We start from the raw sequence: 24281 nt of genomic DNA, 5'->3' as shown, positions 1-24281 counted from the left end.
CTGAATTATGGTTAGTTGAAACAAGCTGACTTGATAAACTATGGTTTGAAATTAACTTGCTTTAACAAACCAGATTGCCTGGCTTCATGTGACATGACATTCTGTGGTCTTCTGCTCAGAAGCGGAAACTTCAGAATCCCAGCAATGGTATCTGAGGGGTGTGTATGTGTGCTGGGAGCTCATGCAACTTATTTTTGTAACGCTAAGCTGTAATAGGGCTAAAACATTAACCCTCTGCATCACCATGTTCTGTTTAAAACATAAAGAGATTTGTGTGTAGCTAAAAAAAGACATGTGGCCATATTCTGGAAGCGTTTATTCCTGCAGTTTTGCCGGCATCCGTGGCTGGCATCATCAAAGAATGCTGCCATGGAAGTGAGTGGGGTATTTATATACTGTGTGACCCTTGGCTGAGAGGAGGCGATTTACATTTTAATCTGTGTGTTGGTCTGTTGGTGAATGGCAAGGAGGAATGGGAGGATATGTGAGGAGGATTTGTGTCTATTTAATAAGTGATCCATTGTCTGCTGGAAAAAAACCCCTGACCGTGGGTGAGGTTCATTTGCATGTACACCCCACTCACTCTCATGCCAGCATTCTCTGAAGATGCCAGCCACAGATGCTGGTGAACGTCAAGAAAAATCTCTTCCAGAACATGGCCACATAGCCCAAAAACCCCACAAAAAACTATGGATGCCAGCAGTGAAAGCCTTCAACTGAACATTGGACATCTCTATGGGAAGAAACTGTTCCAAAAAGACAACTTAGATGTACAGTGGGCCCTTGATATCCACTGAGGTTTGCGCCCAGGATGCCCCGTGGATACTAAAATACATGGATGCTGAAATCCCATTGCATACATTGGGATAGTGAAATGGTGTCCTTTATATAAAATAGGAAAATTTTGCTTTATGGAATTTATATATATTTTGAGTATTTTTAAGCCATAGATGATTACATCTGTGGATAAAAAATGCATGGCTATGAAGGGCTAACTGTAGGGTTATAAATGAGCAGCCATGGCTGGTGTCAGAATGCATTAATTCTTGCCCAGGATGAGAGTTCTGTGGCAGAAGGAATCCTGGTCTGCATCCTGCACTTCAAGGTTCAGAGTTTCTTTCTTCATTTCTCCTGTATACTTACAAGTAAAGTAGCAGGCAATGGCATCAAGAGACCACATGACCCAAACTGTACGTTTGTGGCATTTGAGGACAAATTCAAGTCCACTTATTCTTTTCCTCTGTGACTTATTATATAGTGTGACAAGTGATTTTCCCATACTGTGGCTTGAGTATCAGTGCTGTACTGTACAGTGCTGTACAGGAAAGCCATGGATTTACACTTATACATACTAAATGGGGTGGGTTTTTTTGGTTCTCCTGCTTCTGCACAATGGTTACATGGGTGTTTAGAAAGAGTAGTTGGAGCAATACTTCATAAACGACAGGTGTGACCTCTAGTGTAAAAAAATGATTGCTTTGTCTTCATTTTTGACACTAGCTTTTTAAAAGCTGATAACCAGATGTGTGTAAAGAAGGTGATAAAATGATGCATGTGCACATACAGTACATATGCAGATTGTAGTACACACTGGAGCACAAACCATGCTGATACGATGAAAACAAATAGTAATGGGGGGGGAGAGTACCATTTTACTTGCTGAGGTACAAAAAGAACATCTAACAGCATTGCACATAAACGAGAAAAGTTGTACTGCCAGATGTGAACATAGTGCATGCTCACATAAAGCAGATACCCATGACAGTGAAGATTGCAACAAATTCCTGTTCTCACTAGTTTTTCTCAGTTGAGGCTATATTCCTGAGTTATGTTATGGCCAGATTGGTGTTAATAAGACTTTTGAGTTAACATGTTGAAGAGGACGGTTGCTTATAAAATAGTCCAGCTATGGCTCCTTTCCAAATACCACTTCCAAACACCTGTATATACAACAACAAAGTTTATTGATTAGTCAACTGACCACATCAAAGAACAACAAAATACAAAATATCAAGATATCAAAATCCATTCATACATACAAAGTTAAATCTTGATTACACCTGAAGCTCATACAAAATTAACTTGGAAGTTAAAACAAATAGAAAGTTGAATAAGAGCAGATTTAATAGGATAGGATACAGAATAAATGAAATAGAATAAAACCATCTAAAACAAGGTGGAAGGAATCAGTAGGGGTATTTAATATACATCTGCTCAAACAACTGTTCAGAAGAGGAAACCTGTTTCTAAGTAGACCATTGGACTCAGTGCATCTTGAGCCAGTAACCAAACAGTAAAAGATGTTGGACATTGCTTCCATGATTAAACATATCTGAGTTCTAAATCTCCTCAAATAAAATACTTAGCATTTGGCAACATCTTTTAAGTCCCATGCCATTTTATGAAACAGAATTATTTTTATATGTGCATTTCATTTTCAGTAACTGAATTACAAAATTTGTATTAATAATACCATAGTGTTTTTTCATATTTTAATATTAATTGGTCATCATTGACTGCATCAGTTGTTACAAATTCAATAGATATATGGGCAGAATGCAAATGAGAGTGGAAGGAAGTATTCTGTTTTAATGGTTCAGCTATCTCGGGTTGAAAAATAGTGATGAACTCTTTTCCTAGCTTTTCATGATCTTCTAAATGTTGATTTGGCAGTAACCTAGCAACTGAACTCTGAGCTGTTCCTACTAGTGCTCTCTATTAAGATTCAGAAATACTTGGAGACAAAAATGGTCAGGAGAAGACTAAAAGTGCATGTAATTTTGCTTTTCAAAAATGGTTCTCTCCTAATTCTATAAAACCAGTACCTAAGACTGTTTGTTACACTGGGGTTTACTATGGTGGAAAATACTCACCACTGGACTGTGTGTTTATAGCATGCACATGTGGAATAACTGTCTGCACGAGCCCTAGATGTGCCTTTTCACAGCAAGCTTCTGTGACAACTTTTGGCTCGGATTTCTGACTTTCTAATTGTGTGTTTCACTGCAATGTGTCTTATGCCATGTGATGTATAGTATTTTTCTTTCTGGAGGAGTATGTGTGGGTGTGGTGTTGCCTGTGTGGGCACTCATTGTCTCACCCTGGGACTCAGGCTCTTAAACAATGGGGTTTTCTCAGCTCTCTCCCCGTGGCCAGATTTTTACTCATCCCATTCACCTGGGAATGTGCAAGTGGTCTTTCTTTGACTGCTTTAGAATATTTAGCGAAGATGGGGCAGTGAAAAGGGTAGAAATACTTACACAGATTTTGATGTAGAAGTGCTCTTCTACATATCTCCATTGTTTGAGCAACTTCATCTAAGTGCTTAATCAAGTCTGTGTAGTTTAAAACGTGTGAGCAGTAGGTCTGCCCAAAATCTAATAACTGAGCAATAATAATAATAATAATAATAATAATAATAATATTTTTGAGTGAAACAGGTGGAAAACATCTTCAAGCCTGCTTGCATTTCAGTGCTCTTTCCCACTAACTGCATGCAACCCCTCTTTGTCCTAATTTTTTTCTTTTTCGTAACATAATTCTTGGTATCACTTGTATTTTAACTTTCATCATTGTAGCAAGGTGTTCCAAGACAATCTCTCATCCAGACACTGAGGTGTTCCAGGTCAGCTTAGTTTCAGCTTGATTAATGAGTCACATGCCTTGTGAGAATGTCATAGTAACTCAGCCAGTCCCTTACAGAGGGCATTGCTCCTTAAAACATGATTTCCCCCTCGACTCAAGCTGCTCAGAACCCAGTGTCTTCGGCTTACCTTTATTTCCTCTTGTCTATTTTCGCATCTGCTTTTGGTAGAACTGCTTTGCAGTACCATTTTTCACAGGTCTGTTGGAAGCAAAGAATATCTGTGTCACTGCTGTTGTAGTCTAGACTAATAGAGGAGGAAGGTGATGCCAAGGTTAGGAAGGGTTCTCCATCTTTGTTATTGCATGGGATCAATAGCCAATCCTTGTTTTGGAGGAAAAATCATACAGGCTGTTAAGTGCTGACTAAGTACCAAATGTGTTCTAGTAGCAACTTTGTTTTTTCACATCTAACTTCTTTTTGTTTCATTTGGTGGTAAAGCACATGCTTTGCACGCACAAGGGTCCAGGCTCAATTTCAAGCATTAGCAGAGATGGTGGGAAAGATGTGTCTACACTAACAGGAGCATTGATGCCTGTCAATGTAGACATAGACTGGGGGGTGGGGAGTGGGGGTGGATTTTTGTTCTTGCAGATGTTAACAGTTCTCATCAACCTTAGCCAGCATAGGCAGTGGTAATGGATGATGGGGTTTGTGGTCCAGCTACAGGTTTAGATTTGCACACGCCTGGTGTACAAAGTACTGAGCTAGTGGCAGCAGAGGTCTGACAGTTCAAGCAGCATCTTGTGTTCCTATGTCTTCACATCTGGTACTTAAGCACTCAGTCTACAACTTTCAAATCCCCCTGCTGCGATCCAGTTTGGGTGAATTGAATTAACATGGGCATCGCTTCTACCACTTAGTTATGTCTCCCCCCCCCCCCCCCAACATGTGAACTTTGACTTTCAAATGTGGAAACTAAACATGACTACTTTGTAAATTAATTAAAAATGGTCATGTTTCTGTTTCCCCTCCCACACAAAGGTATATAAAGGTATATCAATGGTGCTAATATATCTAGTTATGCCTTAATGTGAGCCTATGCTAGGAAAAATACTAAAAGTTCTGAAATTTAAAAATACTGGTTTAACAGTAACGGTATTGGAAAGGAAATAATCTTGCATTTAACATTTGCTTGGTGTTTTTATATTGTTGTGGAGAGAGATCTTCTAATATTTGTGTATGATGGAGTGTGGAATGGGACTGCTGATATGTACAGTGTGTGAGAGTGGCCCACTTCTTCTCTTGGCCACTAAATGAATCCTGTGCTGCCTTTCTCTCACTTCAAGCACATGGAGAGCAAGAGAGATGATGCCTCCAGGCGCGCTTAACTTGTCAGGGCAGACAAGAGAGAACTTTGCTGTCTCAAACTGTATCCTGCTAGTTCCCGTGACAAAAGTGTAAAGGCAGCTTGAGCTGCAGGCTTCTTGCTTAGCTGCTTTGACAAGTTCAAATGCTCACTAACCCTTTCCTAGGTTGCCTGCTGCAGCTTCCCTCATTCCTTTTGCTTTTACTGTGCAAAGTCTTTCCTTTTTTTTTTAACTCATATATGTTCTACGATAAACTGTGTGTTGACACATACAGCCTTGCAGTATGTGTTCTGGAGGCTGTAGAGCCTCGTGTGTCCAGAGTATGGCAGGAGTCTGAAACCACAAGCTGTCAATCTGAAGTGACAAAAATCTGAGGTGGAATTGGCTACCGGTATTTATTTCTGCTTGTATCCTAGGTGCATGTTGTTGCTGTTGTGGGCTTTCAGGTCATTTCCAAGTTATGACCTCCCTAAGCCAAACCTATCATGGGGTTTTCTTGGCAAGTTTCTTCAGAGAGGATTTGCCATTGCCATCCTCTAAAGCTGAGAAACTGTGACTTGCTCAAGGTCACTCCGTGGGTTTATATGGCCGAGCCGGTATTCAAACCCTAGTCTCCAGAGTCCAGTGGTCAAACCACTACACCATGCTGGCTCACCAACTGGTACTGAGTCAGAAATGCACTATACCAGCATCTACCAATCATGGATATGTCAGCTATCTTGAATGCCCTCTTCTGATCCATTTCAGCAGGGCTCTCTCTACTGTTAAGAAAAGCAGTCGATATATACCACAAAGTTTGGTAGAGCCTTGATAGTGCTACTATGTAGTGTAGAAGAGGGTTGTCATCTTCTCCCCATTGATATTAAGAGGTTTCCCCACGTGAAGTGTTTTTTGTTGGATTAGAAGTAGATTTCTGGGCTGCTAGCCCCTTTTCTAATTCTGACCTATTCAATTCAAACTCAGCCTGCTTTAGCAGAGTTCACAAGTGCTGAATTTCTTGGGTCTTGGAAGTGCTCTAGGGACAGCACATATAGGGTAGAGGCATGCAGGAAACCCCTACTCTGTAAAACCCCATTGCTCTAATAGCAAATGGGTGAAGGGGGTTGACTGGGGGCCATTTCCCAACATTTTTAAGGCAGGGGTGGGGAAACTGGGTCCCAACACCTCACTCTTGTGGCCCCTGACAGTCCTTCACAGTCCTCTGAGCCCCCATTTTAAAGAAAGATGACAGAGGTTTTGAATACTTGTCTAACAAAAGCCATCCAAACACAGTTGTATGCCTTTTGTCTCCTCCAAGACTCACTCAAGCCTTATTTGGGGACTGGGCTTTGGGGGAAATGGCAACCAGACATGTGATGTGATAATGTTTCCAACACAATAGGACACACTGGTTTGTGAAAGGTTGGGGCAAAAAACATTGCCCACCTCTGAGTTGATCACTCTTTGTGGCTTTAATGAAAGCTTGTATTGCTTTATCATTATTTTATTAATTGATTTTATTGTATTTCAGTGGTTTTAACTATTGTAAACTGCTTTGATTTTAATAATAAATAAGAAATATAAACACAAATAACCAATTGTTAATTTTTATTAATGACAAATAATAAATATTATTAATAAGAAAAAGTAATATAATTGTTTCATAAATACATATATTTGTGGTTGTTGTATGCTTCCAAGTCATTTCTGACTTACGGCGACCCTAAGGCAATCCTATAATGGGGTTTTCTTGGCAAGTGTCTTTAGAGGGGGTTGTCCTTGCCATCCTCAGAGACTGAGAGAATGTGACTTGGTCAAGGTTTCCATGGCTGCACCAGGGATTTGAAACCTGTCTCCAGAGTCATAATCCAACACTCAAACCACTACACCATGCTATACAGTAGCACAAATGTCAAGTAAACAAATTGGTATTCTTTCCATAAGTATGCATCCTCTTTGTGGTGCACATCTGAACAACCTCTGGTGCAACTGCTGCTTCTGAATTTATTTATTTCAAGGATTTATACCCTGCCTTTCTCCCATAGTGGGATTCAAGGTGGGTTGCAATATAAATTCATGGAAGTAGTTGAGTGGAGTTCTCTGTGCAGTTCCAAATTAAGGCTACTTGTTTCTGAAGACCCCAGAGTTTGTTAGAGAGCATGTCTAAGCAAATGGGAAAGCTGATGTTACTGCTTCTAAAAGTCCTCCTATCAAGTATTGACTCAGGAGGTGAATATCTAACTCATTTAACATGTTTGCTTGCTTAATATTTGTGCAACAAAACAATTATTTTACACCTTCCTAGTGTAGTATATTTTATATGCCAAGTAGTAAATAATGCCAAAATCCACTTCCACTCTACATTCTTATGTGGTGCCAACTTCTCTCCTCCCACTGTTACTGCCTATTTTCCAATCTTTTCACATCCAGTGGTCTCTGTATTCATCTGTTGCTGATGCCACCATGCTGTTGCTGTGACTGAGTTGTTGAATTTTTCCGTGCTCTATGATCTTGGTCTAGTAGGTGTCCTTCAGCAGCTGGAGTTGCTATGAGTGGGGAGAAAAATTCTAGCTTGATGCTAGGAGGAAAAAAATAATTTGCCTCTGCTGTGCACATTCCCTTTCCCCAGTTCGAGCATTTCTCTGTGACAGCCTTAAGAGGATGGCATCTGGTAGCAGTGTTATAATTTTAGGTGCCAGGTAAAAGCATTTTAATTGAAACAGGCATTTTAATACATTACACATTTAATTGTGGCAATGCTGGTCTCTTCTTAAAGTTTCTTGCTACCATCTTGTGTTTTTCTGGTTTTTTGCACTGTATACTGCCTTCATACTGATAATGAAGATATTTTAAATAAGCAATCAGTAGCATGGTCCAGACGAAGAAGAAATGGACCCACAATGGGATCACGTCGGCCAAGAGGATGGATAAAGTCAGCAACAGGCCTACAAAAATCCCCACTTACCCTAACATGTTGTGATAGATTTTGGTATGATTTGATCTTCCTTGGGAGAGCAGCAACATATAAAACCTTTGCATAGCAGTTCACAGAATGTCCTAATTTACCAAACAAAGTACTTGTTTTTCCAAAATATTTTATCGAATGCCATAATTTAATAACTTCCCCCATCCCACCCCACAATATGCTTCTCAGATATTTTGGGCCCAAATGCCTTTCTGCTGTTGACCATGTTCTTGCCTGATACATCTCAGTATGTGACAACAGATTGCTATTATCTCTTTCAGCCAAGTCATTCCAGTGTCTTTTCAGTGGATTTGTTTCACTGAACAAACAGGGAAATTGGTCTTACCTGTTTTTATGCAACTTTAATACCACAGCGTGCTTGATGTAGGATAATTGTTAAGCTCTGTTGTCATGCTTCACTTGCATCCAAAACTTTAAGGTAATTCAAATTAAATTGCTAATAAGTAGAATGAGAGAAATTTGAATTGGTTTGTATATTGTCTGTAGTAACTGAACTAAATGTGAAATCCCTCTAGCTAGCCACTAGAGCTACATGGTTCAGGCCTGTGTATTCCTCTCCCCTTGAAAGTGCTTGCTTTTGCTCTACTGTGTCTTGTGCATGGCTGTTGACTATCAGTCTGCTCTTTTAATGGCTCAGCAGTTTTATCATTTGAGGCCAACATCTTGAAAATGTTTTTTTTTTAATTCTGATAGTCTTAGTTCCAGAAGTAAATCTCTCCATTCCTACATGATTGTTAGTTGAAGATAATGTTGTTTGCTATAATTGTGGGATATCAGCTCTTCAGTACAAAGAACTTTCAGAATATCTTACAACAACATGAAAACAACTTAAATAAAAATAAAGATTGGAAACTACTCCCACAGCCTTTCATTACCCAGAAAGGCATCTTAACATGTTTCTCTTATTTAGAAATAATCCATCAGGCATTTTTTAAAAAAATACTTGACAGAAAAGAGAGCTAATGTATACATTTTTGTATAAGGAAAGAAAATCTGACTTCGCTCTTACGATCCATTGGGTTTCATCCAACATTGTGAGAGAAGACTGCTGTGTGTGCAGTGGGACCGGAGTGTAGGTATAGTGCATTAGAAATAACAATGCTACCTGCCAATGTGTTTCTTTTAGGATAATAACATAGGGAAAATCAGACAGGTGAACTATTGCATTTCGAGAAGTTGTTAATACATGAGTCTTTGCAGGTTCTTATTTAGAGTCCACACAACACAACCTTGTCCCAATCAATACAGGCTGCGTTCTGGATATCATTAGGATTGCTTTCATTCTGCAGAAAGTCCAAAAATAAAATAAGAAAAGTTGGATGTGGTTCCTTTACTCTGTAGACTGGGGAAATACATAAAATGTGTTGATTCTATTTTGACACTGATGACAGAAATGTGATTGTTTCCTCCTCCCCTAATTCCTTCCTTTGTAACTTTGCCCACTACTTTTTCCTTTGACTCAGATTGATTTCTGGTTACTTAATAGTAAGAATAACCACACCAGATGAGCTCAGACTTTTATCAGTCCATGTTAATTTTCTTTGCTTTCCCTCCCGCAGTCCCCTCTGCCCCAATGTGTGTGTGCTTGAGAGAGAGAGAGAGAGAGAGAGAGAGAGAGAGAGAAACAAGCTTGGTTTTATGCTCCACTTCTGGATTTTACAAATATTTTCTGCCTAATCTCTTTTAAAAAAATCACTTTACCTTTTCTGGAAATACAAACCCCCACTTAATTTGAGCAAGTGTGCTAAAAGACAGGGCAAAGAACTTTACATCTGCTGTTCTTTATATGGTGGCATGACATCATTAAACTTCTCAGATATATAATTTTATACACACGCGCACACACACACACAGTCCATTGATTCATGCACATATATTAGTAAGAACCATTTCCCCCCTATGAAATAGTTCCATTTTCCATCTTGGTACAATATTAGCGTGCATTTTTTAATGCAGACATTAGTAGCCTCTTGTGTAGGGTAATAAATCATCCTGAAATGTTGATCAGAGGGATAGGGTTGGATGAGCCAGGATAAGTCCACTCCCTTGTTGTTGTTTTTTAAGAGCCTGGTATATACTGATACTTCTGTCTCATGGGAAGGGTAGAAAATCCCTATAGGTGTGTTCACATGGATTTGTCACAGCATATGATACAGCATTGCTGATGACCTGCTGATAGATGAAAAACAGTACTTTCCAGGACTTTGGAATCACTACATTTGCACAAAGGTTATAAAATTACCAGGGGGATCAAGGTTCCTCTGCTATATGTGACCAGTGAAATGAAAAGTTATATCCTACCTTCTTCAGTGTGTGATGGGAGCTTGCCTAGCTCTGTTGATTGTAGCCAGTGGGACCCTTCTAAAGCTGGTGAATAATTTTCTTTATGCATTTTATTCACATTAAAGTAGGGGAAAATTTTGTTTGGAAGACCTGTTTATTTTCTTTTCACCACAATCCCCAAAGTTTCTTGCAGCATTTAGAAAGATATGCAAACAGTAGTTTTTCCATGATTAAAAACTGTACTTGAATTTATCTCAGAATGTACATTTGTAGAAATCGGTATATCATATATATTGTTTTCTGTACTGTAGGAAAGAACTGTAATAAATTTAGATTTATAAAATTAAAAAGCATTTTTGTTCCCAAAGGCTTTATCATTTTCTGGCTAAAGGCTCCCTCTAGTGGTGCAGCAGAACAGTTTGGGCTTGTGCAAACTTAGGCCTGTTACAGACAGCCAAAATAAAGCTGCATCGAGTCACAGTGGAGGTATGGTGTTTCAATGATGCATGCGTCCTAAGAGTCCAGAAGTCGCACCAAAGCCATGTTCCACTCCTAAGGACTGGAGCGTGGCTTTGGTGTGACTTTTGGACTCTTAGGACGCATGCATCATTGAAACACCATACCTCCACTGTGACTCGAAGCAGCTTTATTTTGGCTGTCTGTAACAGGCCCTAGAATACTTTCAAAATACATTTTTTAAATTATCTATTTATTTGCTTGCTTATTTGCTTGCCTGCCTGTTCTTGTTTAAAACAGCTGACAGGTTGCTGACAGGTTTGAGAGTCCTGAGTTTTATCAAGACATCTGGTGAGAGAAGCAGCTCAATTAATACTAAATGAATTATTGGATACATTTTTTATGTGTACAACAGTGGTCTTTCAGGAACCAAGAATGCATCATACATATCCTTTTACAGTGTATTTCTTGTATCTCAAGCCACAGTGCTGCAGTTTAAAGCATAACCATGACAGTCTCCTGATTCTGCAAACGGTAGCCTTGAGTCAATTGGAAGTGTGCAAGGTTGACAGTAAAAATAAATGCAAACTTAGCAACATGGACAGCTCTTCCCTTGGAATCTCTGGGAACTCTGCTGCCATAGTAGAACTTCGTACATCATGCTTCATACATGAGGGGCTGAAAAACTTTGTCCCTTCAAAACTGTAGTTGTGTTCACATGGATTTGTCGTTGCAAGTAATAAAGCATTCCTGACAATCCACTGATAAGTGACAACCAGCTGTTTGACACGGATCCCAGGACTTTGGAATCACTACATTTCACAATGGTTGTTAAGTTACACAGGCAACCAAGCTTCCTGCGCACTGTGTGACCAGTGAAACAAAATCTTCACCAGTGTATAGTGTGAGATGCCTAGCTTTATATGTTGTGGCCAGTGTGGCATGCCTGTGTGTGCAGCGCATGATTACTCAATAGCGCCATTTACTGAACAAAGCTGGTGTATAGTGTGCTTTCTGAAATTTATTCATATTGTAATAGATAGAAGAGAAGTTTATTTGGGAGACCTTTTTCTTACTTCCCCCCACCACTATATTCCTCAAGCATTTTTGTCAGTGCCTAGAAAGGTGGGATGTATTCTGCAAGAACCATTTAAACCCATTTTCTTGCAGTGCTTTTGGTGTTTGGTAGCCTCATTTTGAGAGAAGGGATGGTTTAGTGGAAGTGTGTGTTGATGATTACTTTTGCAAACCTCTTCAAACCCCATGGCGTGAGTGCTCTTCTATTCATAGTTTGTAACAGGAGACAAGGAATGACATGCAGTGTTCTCATTTTGGCTTGTCATTCTTGAAGCAGGTGTAGTCGGAACAGCCAGCCATGTTTTATTGACTTTTTGCTTCTTTTATTGCGATATTCAATTAATACTTACTATATCAGTCTCACAAAAAATTCCTGGCAGATCTGATGATTTCTATACATTGCATCTTTTATCTGACCAGAATCCCATAGTTATAGCAAAAATAGCTAACCTTTGTGCAGCTGCCATTGTTTGTTGCAGGTCACTGACAGATAATGTCTGAATGTCTCATAGAGGTTCTCATAATATTCTAATGCAGTCTATTTAATCTCATTTGTACTTTGTGTTATAGATCGTTTTATACTTTTTAAGAACCATTATTTGTTTCATGTAGTGCTGTATCTTTACTTTGATTTTTATTCTTAAATCCATGGTGATATTTTGTCATTTGTCTTTGCTGGCTGATGTCCAAAGTAAAGTGTCAATCAGTCTTTCAATCAATGCTTTGTTTTCTCCAAAAGGTTGACTATCTGTCCTGCTGCCTTTCAACTGACAATTCTAGTGTGAAGTTCTCAGTACAACACAACAGCAGTCGCAATGTCCCCAGTCACTTTCTTGGCTCATTATGTAGAGAATGTGTATCTCCCAAGTGCCAGCTCAACACTGACCACTACACTACACATGAGAACCGGGTTCAAATCAGCACTGAACCCTGAAACTAACTCCACTTGGGCCATCGCTCTTTCTACCTATCAGGCTTGTTTGTATGTATAAAGTGTCAGAACTGAAGCACTGCATTACATAAAAATTAGAATAGGGGTGGTGATTATAAATGGAACTAATAAATCATTGAGCTTTCTTTGAAGAAAACAGGCATTTAGTAATGGTAGCATTGAAATTCAAGGACTTACTATATGCATTCCCCCATTAAATAGGTTCAGTGGCTTTCTCTTGCCATACTGTGTACACACAAACAACTCTCTGAGGTAGGGCACGCTTGTGTATCAAATCAGAGGCCTTCAATAACCAGAAGACTAGGAGCAGCCAAGTGCAACTTGGTAACCAAGGACATTGTGTATTTATCCCCATTAGCCATCCATTTTTGTCTTGAAGTCTTTAATAGTAAGCATGAGGAGTGTGTAGTCCTCTGGAAGATCTGAAGTCTGAAGCTCCTGTCATCTCTCAACATTGGCTGTGGTGGCTAGAGTTCATGGGAGTGCAGTTCAACATCTTGAAAAGAACTTCACCCTTGCTTTATAACTTGCAAAAGCTGCTTTTTTAGATCACAACTTTTGGTGATTTTGAGAACAGTGATCTTAGAAAACCAGTTTCTGAAAAAATTCTGAGGTTTACCTAAAAACACCTGGTTTGTAAAATGTTATAACAAATATATATTTGTTGAAGCAGAAATGACTTCCTTAACAGGTTGTCTTTTAACTAACTTCAAAAATTACAGCCACCTTTTCTAACTTCACACTCACTCACTCACTCTTTGGGACTTCAGTTCCTTAATAGCCCCGTAAATATGTTCTATCATTAAATATGCCAAGAGTTTCAGCCTAAAACTTCTAAAGTGTACCAGGCTGGGGAACCGTGCATTAGAAGACATCTAAACGGGTCTTCTCACCAGTTTTTAAAAAGTGCTTTATGTTGTTGGGTATATTTAATTAAAGAAGAGCACAAGAGCATCCAGCCTTTGTTTGTGCAGTAGGATACATACACCCTTGCCCACTTTTTGGCAAAAAGATTGGGAATTCAAAATAGGAGTGTAACAACAGAGTGAAGAGTGAGGCAAGGATTTGCATTTTAGTGCATTAAACCCAGTTTCAGTCAATATTTTTTTACTATCACTACATCATATTTTCATTTTTAAAAAGATCATCATTACATCATATTTTAGAGAGCCAGTTGCCCAAGGTCACCCAGTGAGTTTACATGGCCAAACCAGCATTTGAAGCTCATAGTCAAATGCTCAAGCAAATATATCACACAAGTCACACTCTTTCAGCCTCAGGAGTTGGCAACAGAAAAGCCCCTCTGAAGAAACTTTCCCAGAAAACTCCATGATAGGTTCACCTTAGGATTGCCAGACATTGGGACAATTTGAAGCCATACAACAAGAAGAAACATCATAGGGGGCCCAGCTTCTTGTGGGCCAAGGACAGGAACATTAGGTCCTCCAGATGTTTTAGACTACAGTTTCCACAATTCCTTATCATGCTTGGTGAGGCTTTGGGAAGCTGGTGTTGAAGGCTTCTTATCTGTATTGTAAGCAACTATGGGTCAAACTGAATTTGCTTGGTCAGTAGTAGCTCTGTTTAGCTAGAAGAGCGCAAGTGATGCAGCAGCCATGGCAGCTCCTCCTGTATGCTCCACTGCCAACTACTTGGCAGTCTTCCCTCTGTCATGTGTTCCTTATTTCTCACACAGTCTGTGACAACTATTGGGAAAATGCACCATTCACAAAATTGTACTTAATTACTTCCCTTGCAACTGTCCTGAGAAAGTAATAATAAATGATACGTGTTAGAACTCTGTTGGTAAAAATTAACCCACTCTGTCATGTCTAAATGTCTAAACTGAGATACTTAAATTGTGTGTAAAGGGAGAAGGAGCATTGCTGTGGGGGACTTTGCCAACTTTGGCACTGGATTGCAATGCTTTGAGCCATAGTGCTTTAAGAGTTGGAGACGAAATTTCCAGAGTCCATGGGTGTTCAGTGCAAGTGAAGAATCTTGTTTTTCAGAAAAAAATGTCTTTTGGCTTGAGGATATGGAGCACCGAAATAATATTATTTGTGAAATGAATACAACGCAGGAAAAATGGCCAATATTTGCAGTTATATGTGATTCTGGTATACAGGTGCATTGCTTTAGGAAATGGCAGGCAGTGGTTCCCATCCCCCTTCAGCAAAACAGATTTTCTTCCCATCTGTGTTCATTCTGAAGCTAGTCTGCAGTCAAAACAGGTTTATAGTTATCAATGTTCATTAAAGACATGAGGACTGGAATATCCATCTTCCTGCTTCAAGTCTATAGCTTGTTGTCTATAGTGACATTTGTCTAGCATAGCCATGGCAACAGCTCTTGTGATTCCTAACTTCCATCTAGAGGAAAACAACATACCTGTGTGTGCATCCTGGAAACAAGGAACATGAACTATGTAATGCCTTAATGCAGGGCTAGAGAGTCAAGATCATAACTTATAACAGCAAGATCATTTTTGTAGCACAGACATTTATATCTGACAGAAGTAGGTATACTGTTGCCCAAAATAAATGCTAAAAGTAAAGTTACTTTTCCCCAAATTGAGCCAAATCTCATTTGCTCCCCCTCCGTTAGGTTCTTTTACTGTTTGTGGGGATGGGAGTCAGGTGAGCATAGGAGATCTGATTGTGATATGCCATCTCTACTACAGCTCAGAGTTTCTAGTGATCCAGTAGACCAGCCTTCCCCATTCTGATGGCTTTCACATGTTTTGGCTTATAAACCATACCATCACCTTACTACTGGTGATAAGCTATGGGACTGATGGCAATGGATGGGAATTAGTTCAAGTCATTTGAAGGGCTTCAGGCAGCAGAAGAACGGAGTGGACAATACGTCTTCTGAACTGCATGCTGCTCCCAGGATCTCCCTTTAAAAAAATTAATCTCTGGCAAAATGCTCCCAAATGACCCCTGGTAGTATGAGGGAAATTTTGCTCTGTTTTTATTTTCCACAGGCTGTTTCAGACCCCAAGGTGGTCATTTTCTTGACAAGGAGTGACCTGGAAGTTGACAGTCGAAAAAAGGGTCTTTCCTGCACCTAAAATTGCCTGGGGGGAAATAAAAAATAAATGCCCTCATAACCCTAGGGTGCATTGGGGAGCATTTGTGGGCTATTAAATATATTAAATTATATTACATTAAATATAAACACACACACAAACACACATGTATATTAGAGTTGGAGCCATCACAGAAAATTGTGGCATTTTAAGGTCTTCCCCAGGGGACAATTCAGACCTCTCCAACCCCTGGCACTTGCCAGCCCCTAGGTTAGGTGGGTTGGTGTAAGCCTGCTTTATGTGCATGCCACTATTTAAAACAGATAGTTGCATAGCACTCATTCATTGTTGCAATTGATAATTGCTTAGCAGTGATGTATCACAGTCTCCATGTACTTTAATCATTCATGTCTGGTTGCTACAGGGTTTTAATATTTATGGTATTAAACTAACACTAGGAATACAAGAATCCAGTATGGTTAGCTGTGGTTTGTATTCCATACATAGTTCTATATATGTGTGTGTTAGTATGCATGGATTAAACCTGTTCCTTTCTTTTTCTTTTTTGTTTTAGCAGAAGAAAACACTAAGGAAGCCGTATCAGTACAGAAATGTCTGAGTGAGAAAGTCTCTCTCTACAGAGGTGATATCACGGTGCTCGAGATTGATGCCATAGTTAATGCTGGTAAGGTTTAAAAATACTTGGTCTGTCATCTTAATGTTTAAACATTTGAATATGCAGCAAAACATATCTGGATAATCTCCAGGATAGAGGAAGAGGAATATGCAGAACTCCATGCATTGGATGTTACTAAAACTACAAATTAAGTGCCAAGAAAATCCAGAGTTTCTGATTATTACACGAGTTATCAGCAAATTTCTGCATTATGCAAAAAGATGTCCTCCTCTTCTCACCTTTGCAGTTCTCATGTGTGTGTGTCTGTGTCTTCAAGGTGCCTCTTATGGCACTCCCATGAATTTCATAGGGTTTTCTTAGGCAGGAAATACTAAGAAGTGGTTTTGCCAATTCCTTCCTCTGAAATATAGCCTACAGCACCTGATATTTGTTGATGTTTCCCACCTAAGTACTAATCAGGGCTGACCCTGGTTAGCTTCCAAGATCAGAGGGTATCTGGTGCCTTTAGGGCACATCCTCCAGAAAATCTGCTCTGAAGTCCCTCTTACCTGCACATCTTTAGGATGTGCAGGAGGCTTCAGGCATGAGGGAGAATTGCTCTCTTTTCCTATTCCATTGAAGGAAGCCCCCTTTTGGCATGAATGAAGCCAATGTACATGCATTTTGTTAGTAAGCTTAATTTATTTTGTTCCTGTTGGTGTTGGGAAAGTGTCATTGGCAATATATGGTCCTGAAGTGCTGGCCTCCCCCTGCTCCTGGAAGCCCTATTGTACTGTCTACTGCTTGAGGTTTTGTTAGGCATCATCAGGGTGCTGTTTTGTGACAAGAAGGCAAAGAAATTTCAGTGTGGCTGAATTCTGTCATGAATATCATCTTATATTGAGGTGAACTCTTTCTCCACCCAAGAGGAAGTATTTTTAAGGTAGCGTTCCAAGTTGTGAATTGATGTTACCATTTTTTTAGTTCCTCTTTTCAAATATACGTATGTCTCATCCAATAAGTCTTGTCACAAATGTATGCAAATGTTAACAAAAATGTATTCTCTTGCAATATTTTCAGAAAAAGTTATTATCTCTCTTTCTTTTGAGGTCTTAAAAAAAGACTTGGATTTGGACCTCAGATATTCTTTCAGTTCAAAAAAGCCTTTTTAAAAATGTACACAAGAATACTACTACTACTACTACTACTAATAAAAGGTAATCATAAACAAAGTTTCACGCTGTCAGGAATGTGACGAAAAAGGTTATTCCTTCTGTTAGTGACACTTCTGGCAGTTCTGAGTCTTTTACTATAGCCTCAAGGGCTAGGACTCTACTCTTTTGCTCTTTAATAAAAATGGGATTTTCAGTATGCTGTATTCTGTGGCTATTAAAGATTTGGTAGGTTTTATGCCTTTTTGTGAGACATCACAGAATACACTCAGTCTTGTGAATGCAAACCAAAAATTATGGCATTGGTTCTATGATACCTAGCAAACTTTGTGTATTTGAGGCTGTGAGCTTCTAGAATAAACTGTACTTGATTGAGTCATATCACACAGTTTGCTATGGAAATCAATTTTAATATCAGGGATGGGATGAAGGTCATGGAATGCTTCAGCTTTGCTACTTTACTTTTATGGTGATCTTGTAAAGACATAATGTTGCCTACATTTTCCCCTTTCTGTTTACATGTGCATCACCTACCACCTCTCTTTCAGTCTCTGTGTTAACTCTGGACTAAATCAGATGCCTCTGCTAGCATGGAGCTAACCAAACTAAACTTTGTAAATTCACTTGAAATCACAACTTCATGCGTCTGCACAATGCCAGGCCAGCATGATGCTAATTAGGTAAACTTGGAAATTATAAAGCAATGGTTGAAAACATGTGGCTCTCCAAATGTTGTTAGACTATTGTTAGACTGCTGTTCCCAGCATAGTCAATGGTGAAGAGTGCTTTATCATCACTGTGTAAAGAAAAATGAGGATATTCTAGGAGAAGAGCAAGTGAGGAAGGAGAGTAAGAAGCCTGAAAGCCAGGGAGATGGCAATACCTGAAAATGGTTCTGATCAAGTAACATTTTAACGATATTTTTCCTTTACTTTCAAAAGTAAAGGAAATGCACCTTGCCAGTTCATTTCAGAGCTTAACAGTAGTTGCCAGAAAATAGTTCAGAGAAAGTGAATGTTTATACAGATAATGTAATTCCCTATAATAATTCCTTATAATTGTTATCTGTCTTTATATTCTAATGTTCTCAACTGACTCTTGGCAAGGAGAATGTTTCTTGTCTTTCAAGAATCCATGTCAGTATTTTCCCTGCATTCTGAGAGACAGAGAGAGAGAGAGGTGTGTGTGTGTGTGTGTGTGTGTGTGTGTGTGTGTGCGCCTTGAAATAAGTACATGGTTTCATCAAACCCTGTAGCAGTCATGGTGGTATAACAAAATTGCACCTGTCTTCATCTCTGTATCTTGCTATCACCCACCAGGCATCCTGTGCTGTGAATAACTGAAGATGACCCAAGGCCCTCTGACTCGTGAGGGTTTTGTACATGAACAAGTGGATTCAAATTTATCCAGAACTTGCAAAGTAAAATAATACAGTTCATTATGTTTTATCAGTGGATGAAAACATAGCAAAAACATGATCTCATAAGTTTGTACTTTGATACCCTACATCTTTTTAGGGCCATACATGACTTTGCCTTGTCTGGCAGTCCCCCTCCCCACTACATTGCCTACTATCATCCTATCAGTAGCTGAAGGCCAGGATCTCAAGGGCTGTGTATTGTGTTGCACAAATGCACTGGGGCTTTCCTGGTCTCCCTTCTTTCTGCTGGCCTCCCTTCTCCACAGAAAGCTTGTGGTGGGTGTTAGGAGAGGGGCTTTGCAGGGCAGAACAAGGGGATCCAGCTAAAGTGGGAAGTGCTGGAGAACTGACAGTACTCAAGCCCATTGTATCTACACATGGATCTCTTTGGATCCTAGCCAGAGTGTTAAACTCTTTTATTTGGTTGCTTGTATCAGACTCACCGAAGGGTCACACAAGGCCTGTGGACTTGATGTCCCTTAGAGCAGTTGGGTAAGACCTGCCTTTTGCTGCTTTCTCTGTATTTTTCTTACGTACCCATAGGAACTCAATATCAGGCAGATAAAAGATGCTGTCCTAGAATTATCCTTGTTCCTTTCTCAAGAAGCGATCTTGAGTATCAGAGCAGAGGCATTTCAAGCAGTTGAAAGGTATATAAATCTCATTCTAGAATCAACATGTTTTCCTTGGACTATTCTTCCTTAGTGAGAGGTCATGCTTAAAAACAGAGCAGTAACATTTTATACCTCTTGCTTGATGGTACCCATATAAACTTTCTCATCTCTGAGTCTGGGAGTGGAATTCAGCAATTTGAATCCTTGGTGGCCCCTGTGTCAGTGCACTGAGATAATGAAGATAAATCACTAGTTGGACAGCGGCATTTGCAAGAAATGAGGCTTTGTGGCTGATAGATCACTTGAAAGGAATAATGTAACTTTTAATTTGCTTTCCTGATGGTGATCCAGTTGTCATCTTAAAATAAAAATACAGTAGTAGTGGTATCAGATTTTAAGGATGCTGTTGAAATTTTGTTATGCGTAACAAATTAAGTGTTTTCCATTGATAGTCTGACAATATAATTTTACACATGTCTACTTGTAAATATATTCCACAGTGTTGAATGCAATTTACTTCCAGTTCTTTGTAAATAAGGTTGCAGCTTAAACTTTTGCTGGAAAAAACAATTTTAAACTTCTTTATTCAAATCTGTAAAAGAAAAGGAGGACCAGGATGATAAAAACACTGCCATTTGAAAAAAATAAAAGTGCCATAATATTATTTTATACAGGACAGAAAGTTTTAGTGGCTGACTTTTCCCATGGCTTCTTTTGACCTTCAGAGAGTTTATGGTTTGCTTTGCAGCATCTTAATATTATGAAGCATCACATCCTTGTCAAGCCAAAAATTAAACTTCAAGGTAGAGGTCGGGTGTTTATATATTGGAATTGTGAACTGAATATATTAGCCATGAATTATGCTTAAATGAAAGTGTTAGTATAGTCTGTTGACTAACGGAGCTGCACCTCCCCACATGAACATCTTGTTAATGCATAATCAGTCACTGAAGTTGCCATGAATCTGGAGCTTAATGAACAGGTGAGAGGGAAGGAGGAATTTAAAGTTGAAATTGATCTGACAGCCTATCACTGATTGCCAATCCATTTCATTTGGCAACTTAATTTATCACACAGTTAAACTTTTCTTCTTGTAGCTTTCTGGGAGGAAATTAATTCAGAAGCATGCCCAATAATACTGGGTTGAGCCAGGCTGTTCAAATTTTCTAGCAATGTTGGAAGAGTGAATGACAGTGTAGGAGGAATGGAGAAAGTTGCTGTTAATAACCATCTTCAATTTCAGTTGTGTGTGGTCTTATTAGGATTTTTTTTCCTTGAGCATATTACTTCACACACACATTTTGTTGGCAGTCTGATGTTTTTATGTGGAAGGGTATGAAGAGTGAGGCCTGGGTAAGTGGTCAGCCTCAGGAAATTGTCAAGTGTAAGTGTGGGCATGTATGTATTTGTGTTTACATGTGTAGTTGCTACAAGTTCCTTATACAGTTGGCCTTCCACAGCTACAGATTCCGCCTCCATGGATTCAACCATCCACAGCTTGAAAGTTATTTTAAAAACATTAAAAAAAACAAACCTTGATTTTGCCATTTTATATAAGGGACACCCATTTTATAACACCATTGTATATAAAGGGACCTGCACATCCACAGATTTGGTATCCATGGAGGGTCCTGAAACCAAACGTCAGCAGATAACAATCAACTCCAATTACTGTGTCTGCATAGAAAGAAAATGTTTTATTTAATGAACCAAATTCATTTCTATCCCAGGTATTCACTGCCCCAATCAATTAATTTCTTCTCTCTGCTCATTAATATATCCTTTCATAAATTCATCTCCTCACCTCTGCCTCATTGGGGAAAAAATCTAGTTTTTCCTACTTCACCCATGAATCCTGCTCTACTCATTTATACATGTACCTGAGATAAATCCTACGCATGCTAGAATATCTCTAAAAAGAGGGGGCAAAGAGGATCTTGTGGTTAGGCTAAATACATACTGCCTTGGAGAGGGAAAGGGGATCTCTATCCAAGGTGATCTCAGGTTGTAGATGCTGAACAAAGCTGAACTGGTCCATCATCCTTCCCCCATGCTGGTTACAACAAGGTGAGGTGCATCTGGATGAGCAAGCCCAGCCTTTCCCTTTTCTGCACATCATGAGCAATGCTCAGCTGTGGGACACAGGGACAGGGAAGGAGCAAAGCTTCCAGGCTCATTTACATGCCTGAGTCTTGTGCTGTTTGTGTTTAAATGCAATATTAATCTGTCAGTGCCATGGTTGACTGTACAGTTATAGCCTCTTTTGTGTATTTTTGGAGTGTAACTGACAACCTGAATACACAGAGAAAAGCTTGGAAAATATTGTACACCTTAAGAGACTATGTAACGACCATGCTGAGCAATTCTGCTTCACTGCACCATCTTAGAATCACTTTTTTTAAAACCCAAACCCTGAAATCTCTGGTGATTTTTAAAAAAGATTAGTGACCATAATTCAAGAATAAAGACTTGTTTCCGGAGAGTCTAAAAGCAATAGTAAACTATGCCGTTGGCTGAAGGAACGGTCTGGTGAGATAATTCCTCTCTCTATTTTTCCAAACCATTTGCAAAAGAGATGGGTAGAGAAAAGTGCTTCTGTATTGTACTGTCCAGCTTGCTGAGTTTTTTGTTCTTCAGCCCTTTTCCTGTCTTGGCTGTCAACAGCAGGTAGTGTCAGGGAATGGGAAAATGGGGTCATGAGTGGCCTGGAGGGCTTCTGTCCTGGTGCTGCAGCATTATTTTCTCTTGTAGCCTCATTTCAGTGGCAAAGTAAACAAGATAGAATTGCTGTGTCTGGAGGACTGAATGCCACATCCAAATGAGGCCTTGTACATTTTCTGTTTCCGAAGAAGAATTCCCCTCTAGTGTCAAGAGTCCTAGTGATGGAGGTGATTCCTCTGTAATGGGGGGAAAACACTCCTCCTGAGCTACAAGACACTCTCTTTGAGACTTTAAAGTGCACTCCAGACATAATTAGCACCACATGCAGCCTGTATGTGACCTGGAGAAGGAAGAAGATTATGTGTTTGTGAATTTCTCTCTTTAGATCCTCTAGTCATTTCTTCAATAGTGTCCGATATCATATGGGTATCATGCACCTCACCCTCTGTACTTTGGTTTCATATTATAAAAAGGGTATTAAGTGTGGGTTTTGGGGTTTTTTTTTTTTTAGCAAGGAAAGGAAAATGGGAAAATGGAAGGAAAATGGGAGAGAGAATTATTCTTTCTTTAAGGTAAATAGAATGTAAATAGGTGCAAACTAAAAATGTCTACATTGATACTCACCACTGTAAGAGTCTGATGATTTACAACTATTTCACAAACTACATTTTTCTGTATTCTGTTCTGTGACCTCACAAGTATGGAACTGCTAATCTGTGACTGCAGTTTGTATTATCAATGCATCTGAGGAAGTGGGCAAAAATATGAAATCTGAAGATGTGGGCTGAAACCTATGAAAGTGCATGATAAAATGAATGAGTTAGTCAAAGTTGCTAACAGATTCCTTCCCCCACACTTTCCCTTTTAAAACTTTTTCTCTGTATTATAAGAATTGCACAAAAAATACCTGGTACAGGTTGAATTTTGCTTATCCAAAATATTTGGGACCAGAAGTATTTTAAATTTTGGATTATTTTGGAATACTTGTCATTGTATATACGTACATAATGAAATATCTTGGAGATGGGACACAAGTCTAAATGTGAAATTAATTTATGTTTCATTGTATGCATAGAATGAAGGTAATTTTATACAATATTTTAAAATAATTTTATGCATGAAACAATGTTTGTGTACACTGAAACATCAGAAGGCAAAGTGCCACTATTTTGGCCACCTATGAAAAAGTTTTGTTTTTTGAAATATATTGGATTTTGGAATTCTGGATAAGAGACATTCAACCTGTATTTCATATGACTTCATTCCAAAGAAGCACTGAGTAGTATGGACTAGGAACATGGATTCTTGATTTCACTTCCAACATATGATTGACATTTGTGAGAAATGAATAACATCATTGTTGGTCATAGAGATAGATATTACAATCTAACAGGTAAGCATTGAAAAACACAATATATAATGCTGTGATCACAAAACTACTGTAATATCGTGCCACATATATTCATAATTTTTACACAACCATGTATTGTAACACATACAACATGGCAAGAATCAAGCAACTGAAACTACACTGATGTTGTGAAACCACTGGCCCTTGAATTTAGAGCAACTAGTGTCCAGGCAGAACCTCGTTGTTTTTCTTTAGTAACTTCTTCTAGTGTCGCTTTATAACAAAGGAAACATAATCTTCATGGCTCTACATCAAACTGACTTACTTTAATTTAGATTTTCTTTTCTTTTACAGTACTATAAATTTCAATACTTCTAATAAAAAGGTGACTCAGTAAACAAAGTGAAAGTCATACTTTTGACAGTGTGGGCAGTTCTGACCAAAGTTTTGTTCTCTTGTAGTCTATTGGAATGTGAACCAGGGGTTGATGCTGTAAGTAGTTGTGTGAATATGAAATCTGTGTGAATTTGATCTGCAGTTCTGAAACTAAGACATATGATTCGAACAAGATTATTTATAATGTGAATCAGAACACCAAACTGTATGCTTTTAGAATTTCGAAGAAGTGTACATCAGAATTGACACCAAACATTTAGGACCTACTCAGTGTGAAACTGAGCAGGGGTGCCACTAGGGAGTGCAAGGGATGCAGTCTGCACCAGGTGAT

General features: G+C 39.0%; 1 protein-coding gene across 5 annotated transcripts in view; it reads left to right on the top strand.

The window, feature by feature from the left end:
* LOC149313515 (ADP-ribose glycohydrolase MACROD2-like) overlaps positions 1-24281 on the top strand; it is a 1160252-nt gene that overhangs the window by 7894 nt on the left and 1128077 nt on the right. For 3 of the 5 annotated variants that reach the window (XM_089519239.1, XM_089519236.1, XM_089519237.1), the window contains exon 3: positions 16295-16405. In XM_089519239.1, the coding sequence (XP_089375365.1) occupies positions 16295-16405 (111 nt within the window). The remainder of the gene's footprint in view (positions 1-16294; positions 16406-24281) is intronic. The other 2 variants (XM_089519240.1, XM_089519238.1) reach the window with 1 other exon arrangement.

This window comes from Sceloporus occidentalis, unplaced genomic scaffold, assembly GCF_023333645.1.
Source record: "Sceloporus occidentalis isolate IW3139 unplaced genomic scaffold, rSceOcc1.0.p SCAF_4, whole genome shotgun sequence".
Lineage (NCBI taxonomy): Eukaryota > Metazoa > Chordata > Lepidosauria > Squamata > Phrynosomatidae > Sceloporus > Sceloporus occidentalis.
Note: the sequence above shows the minus strand (reverse complement) of the source record. Positions and strands in the feature narration are given on the sequence as shown.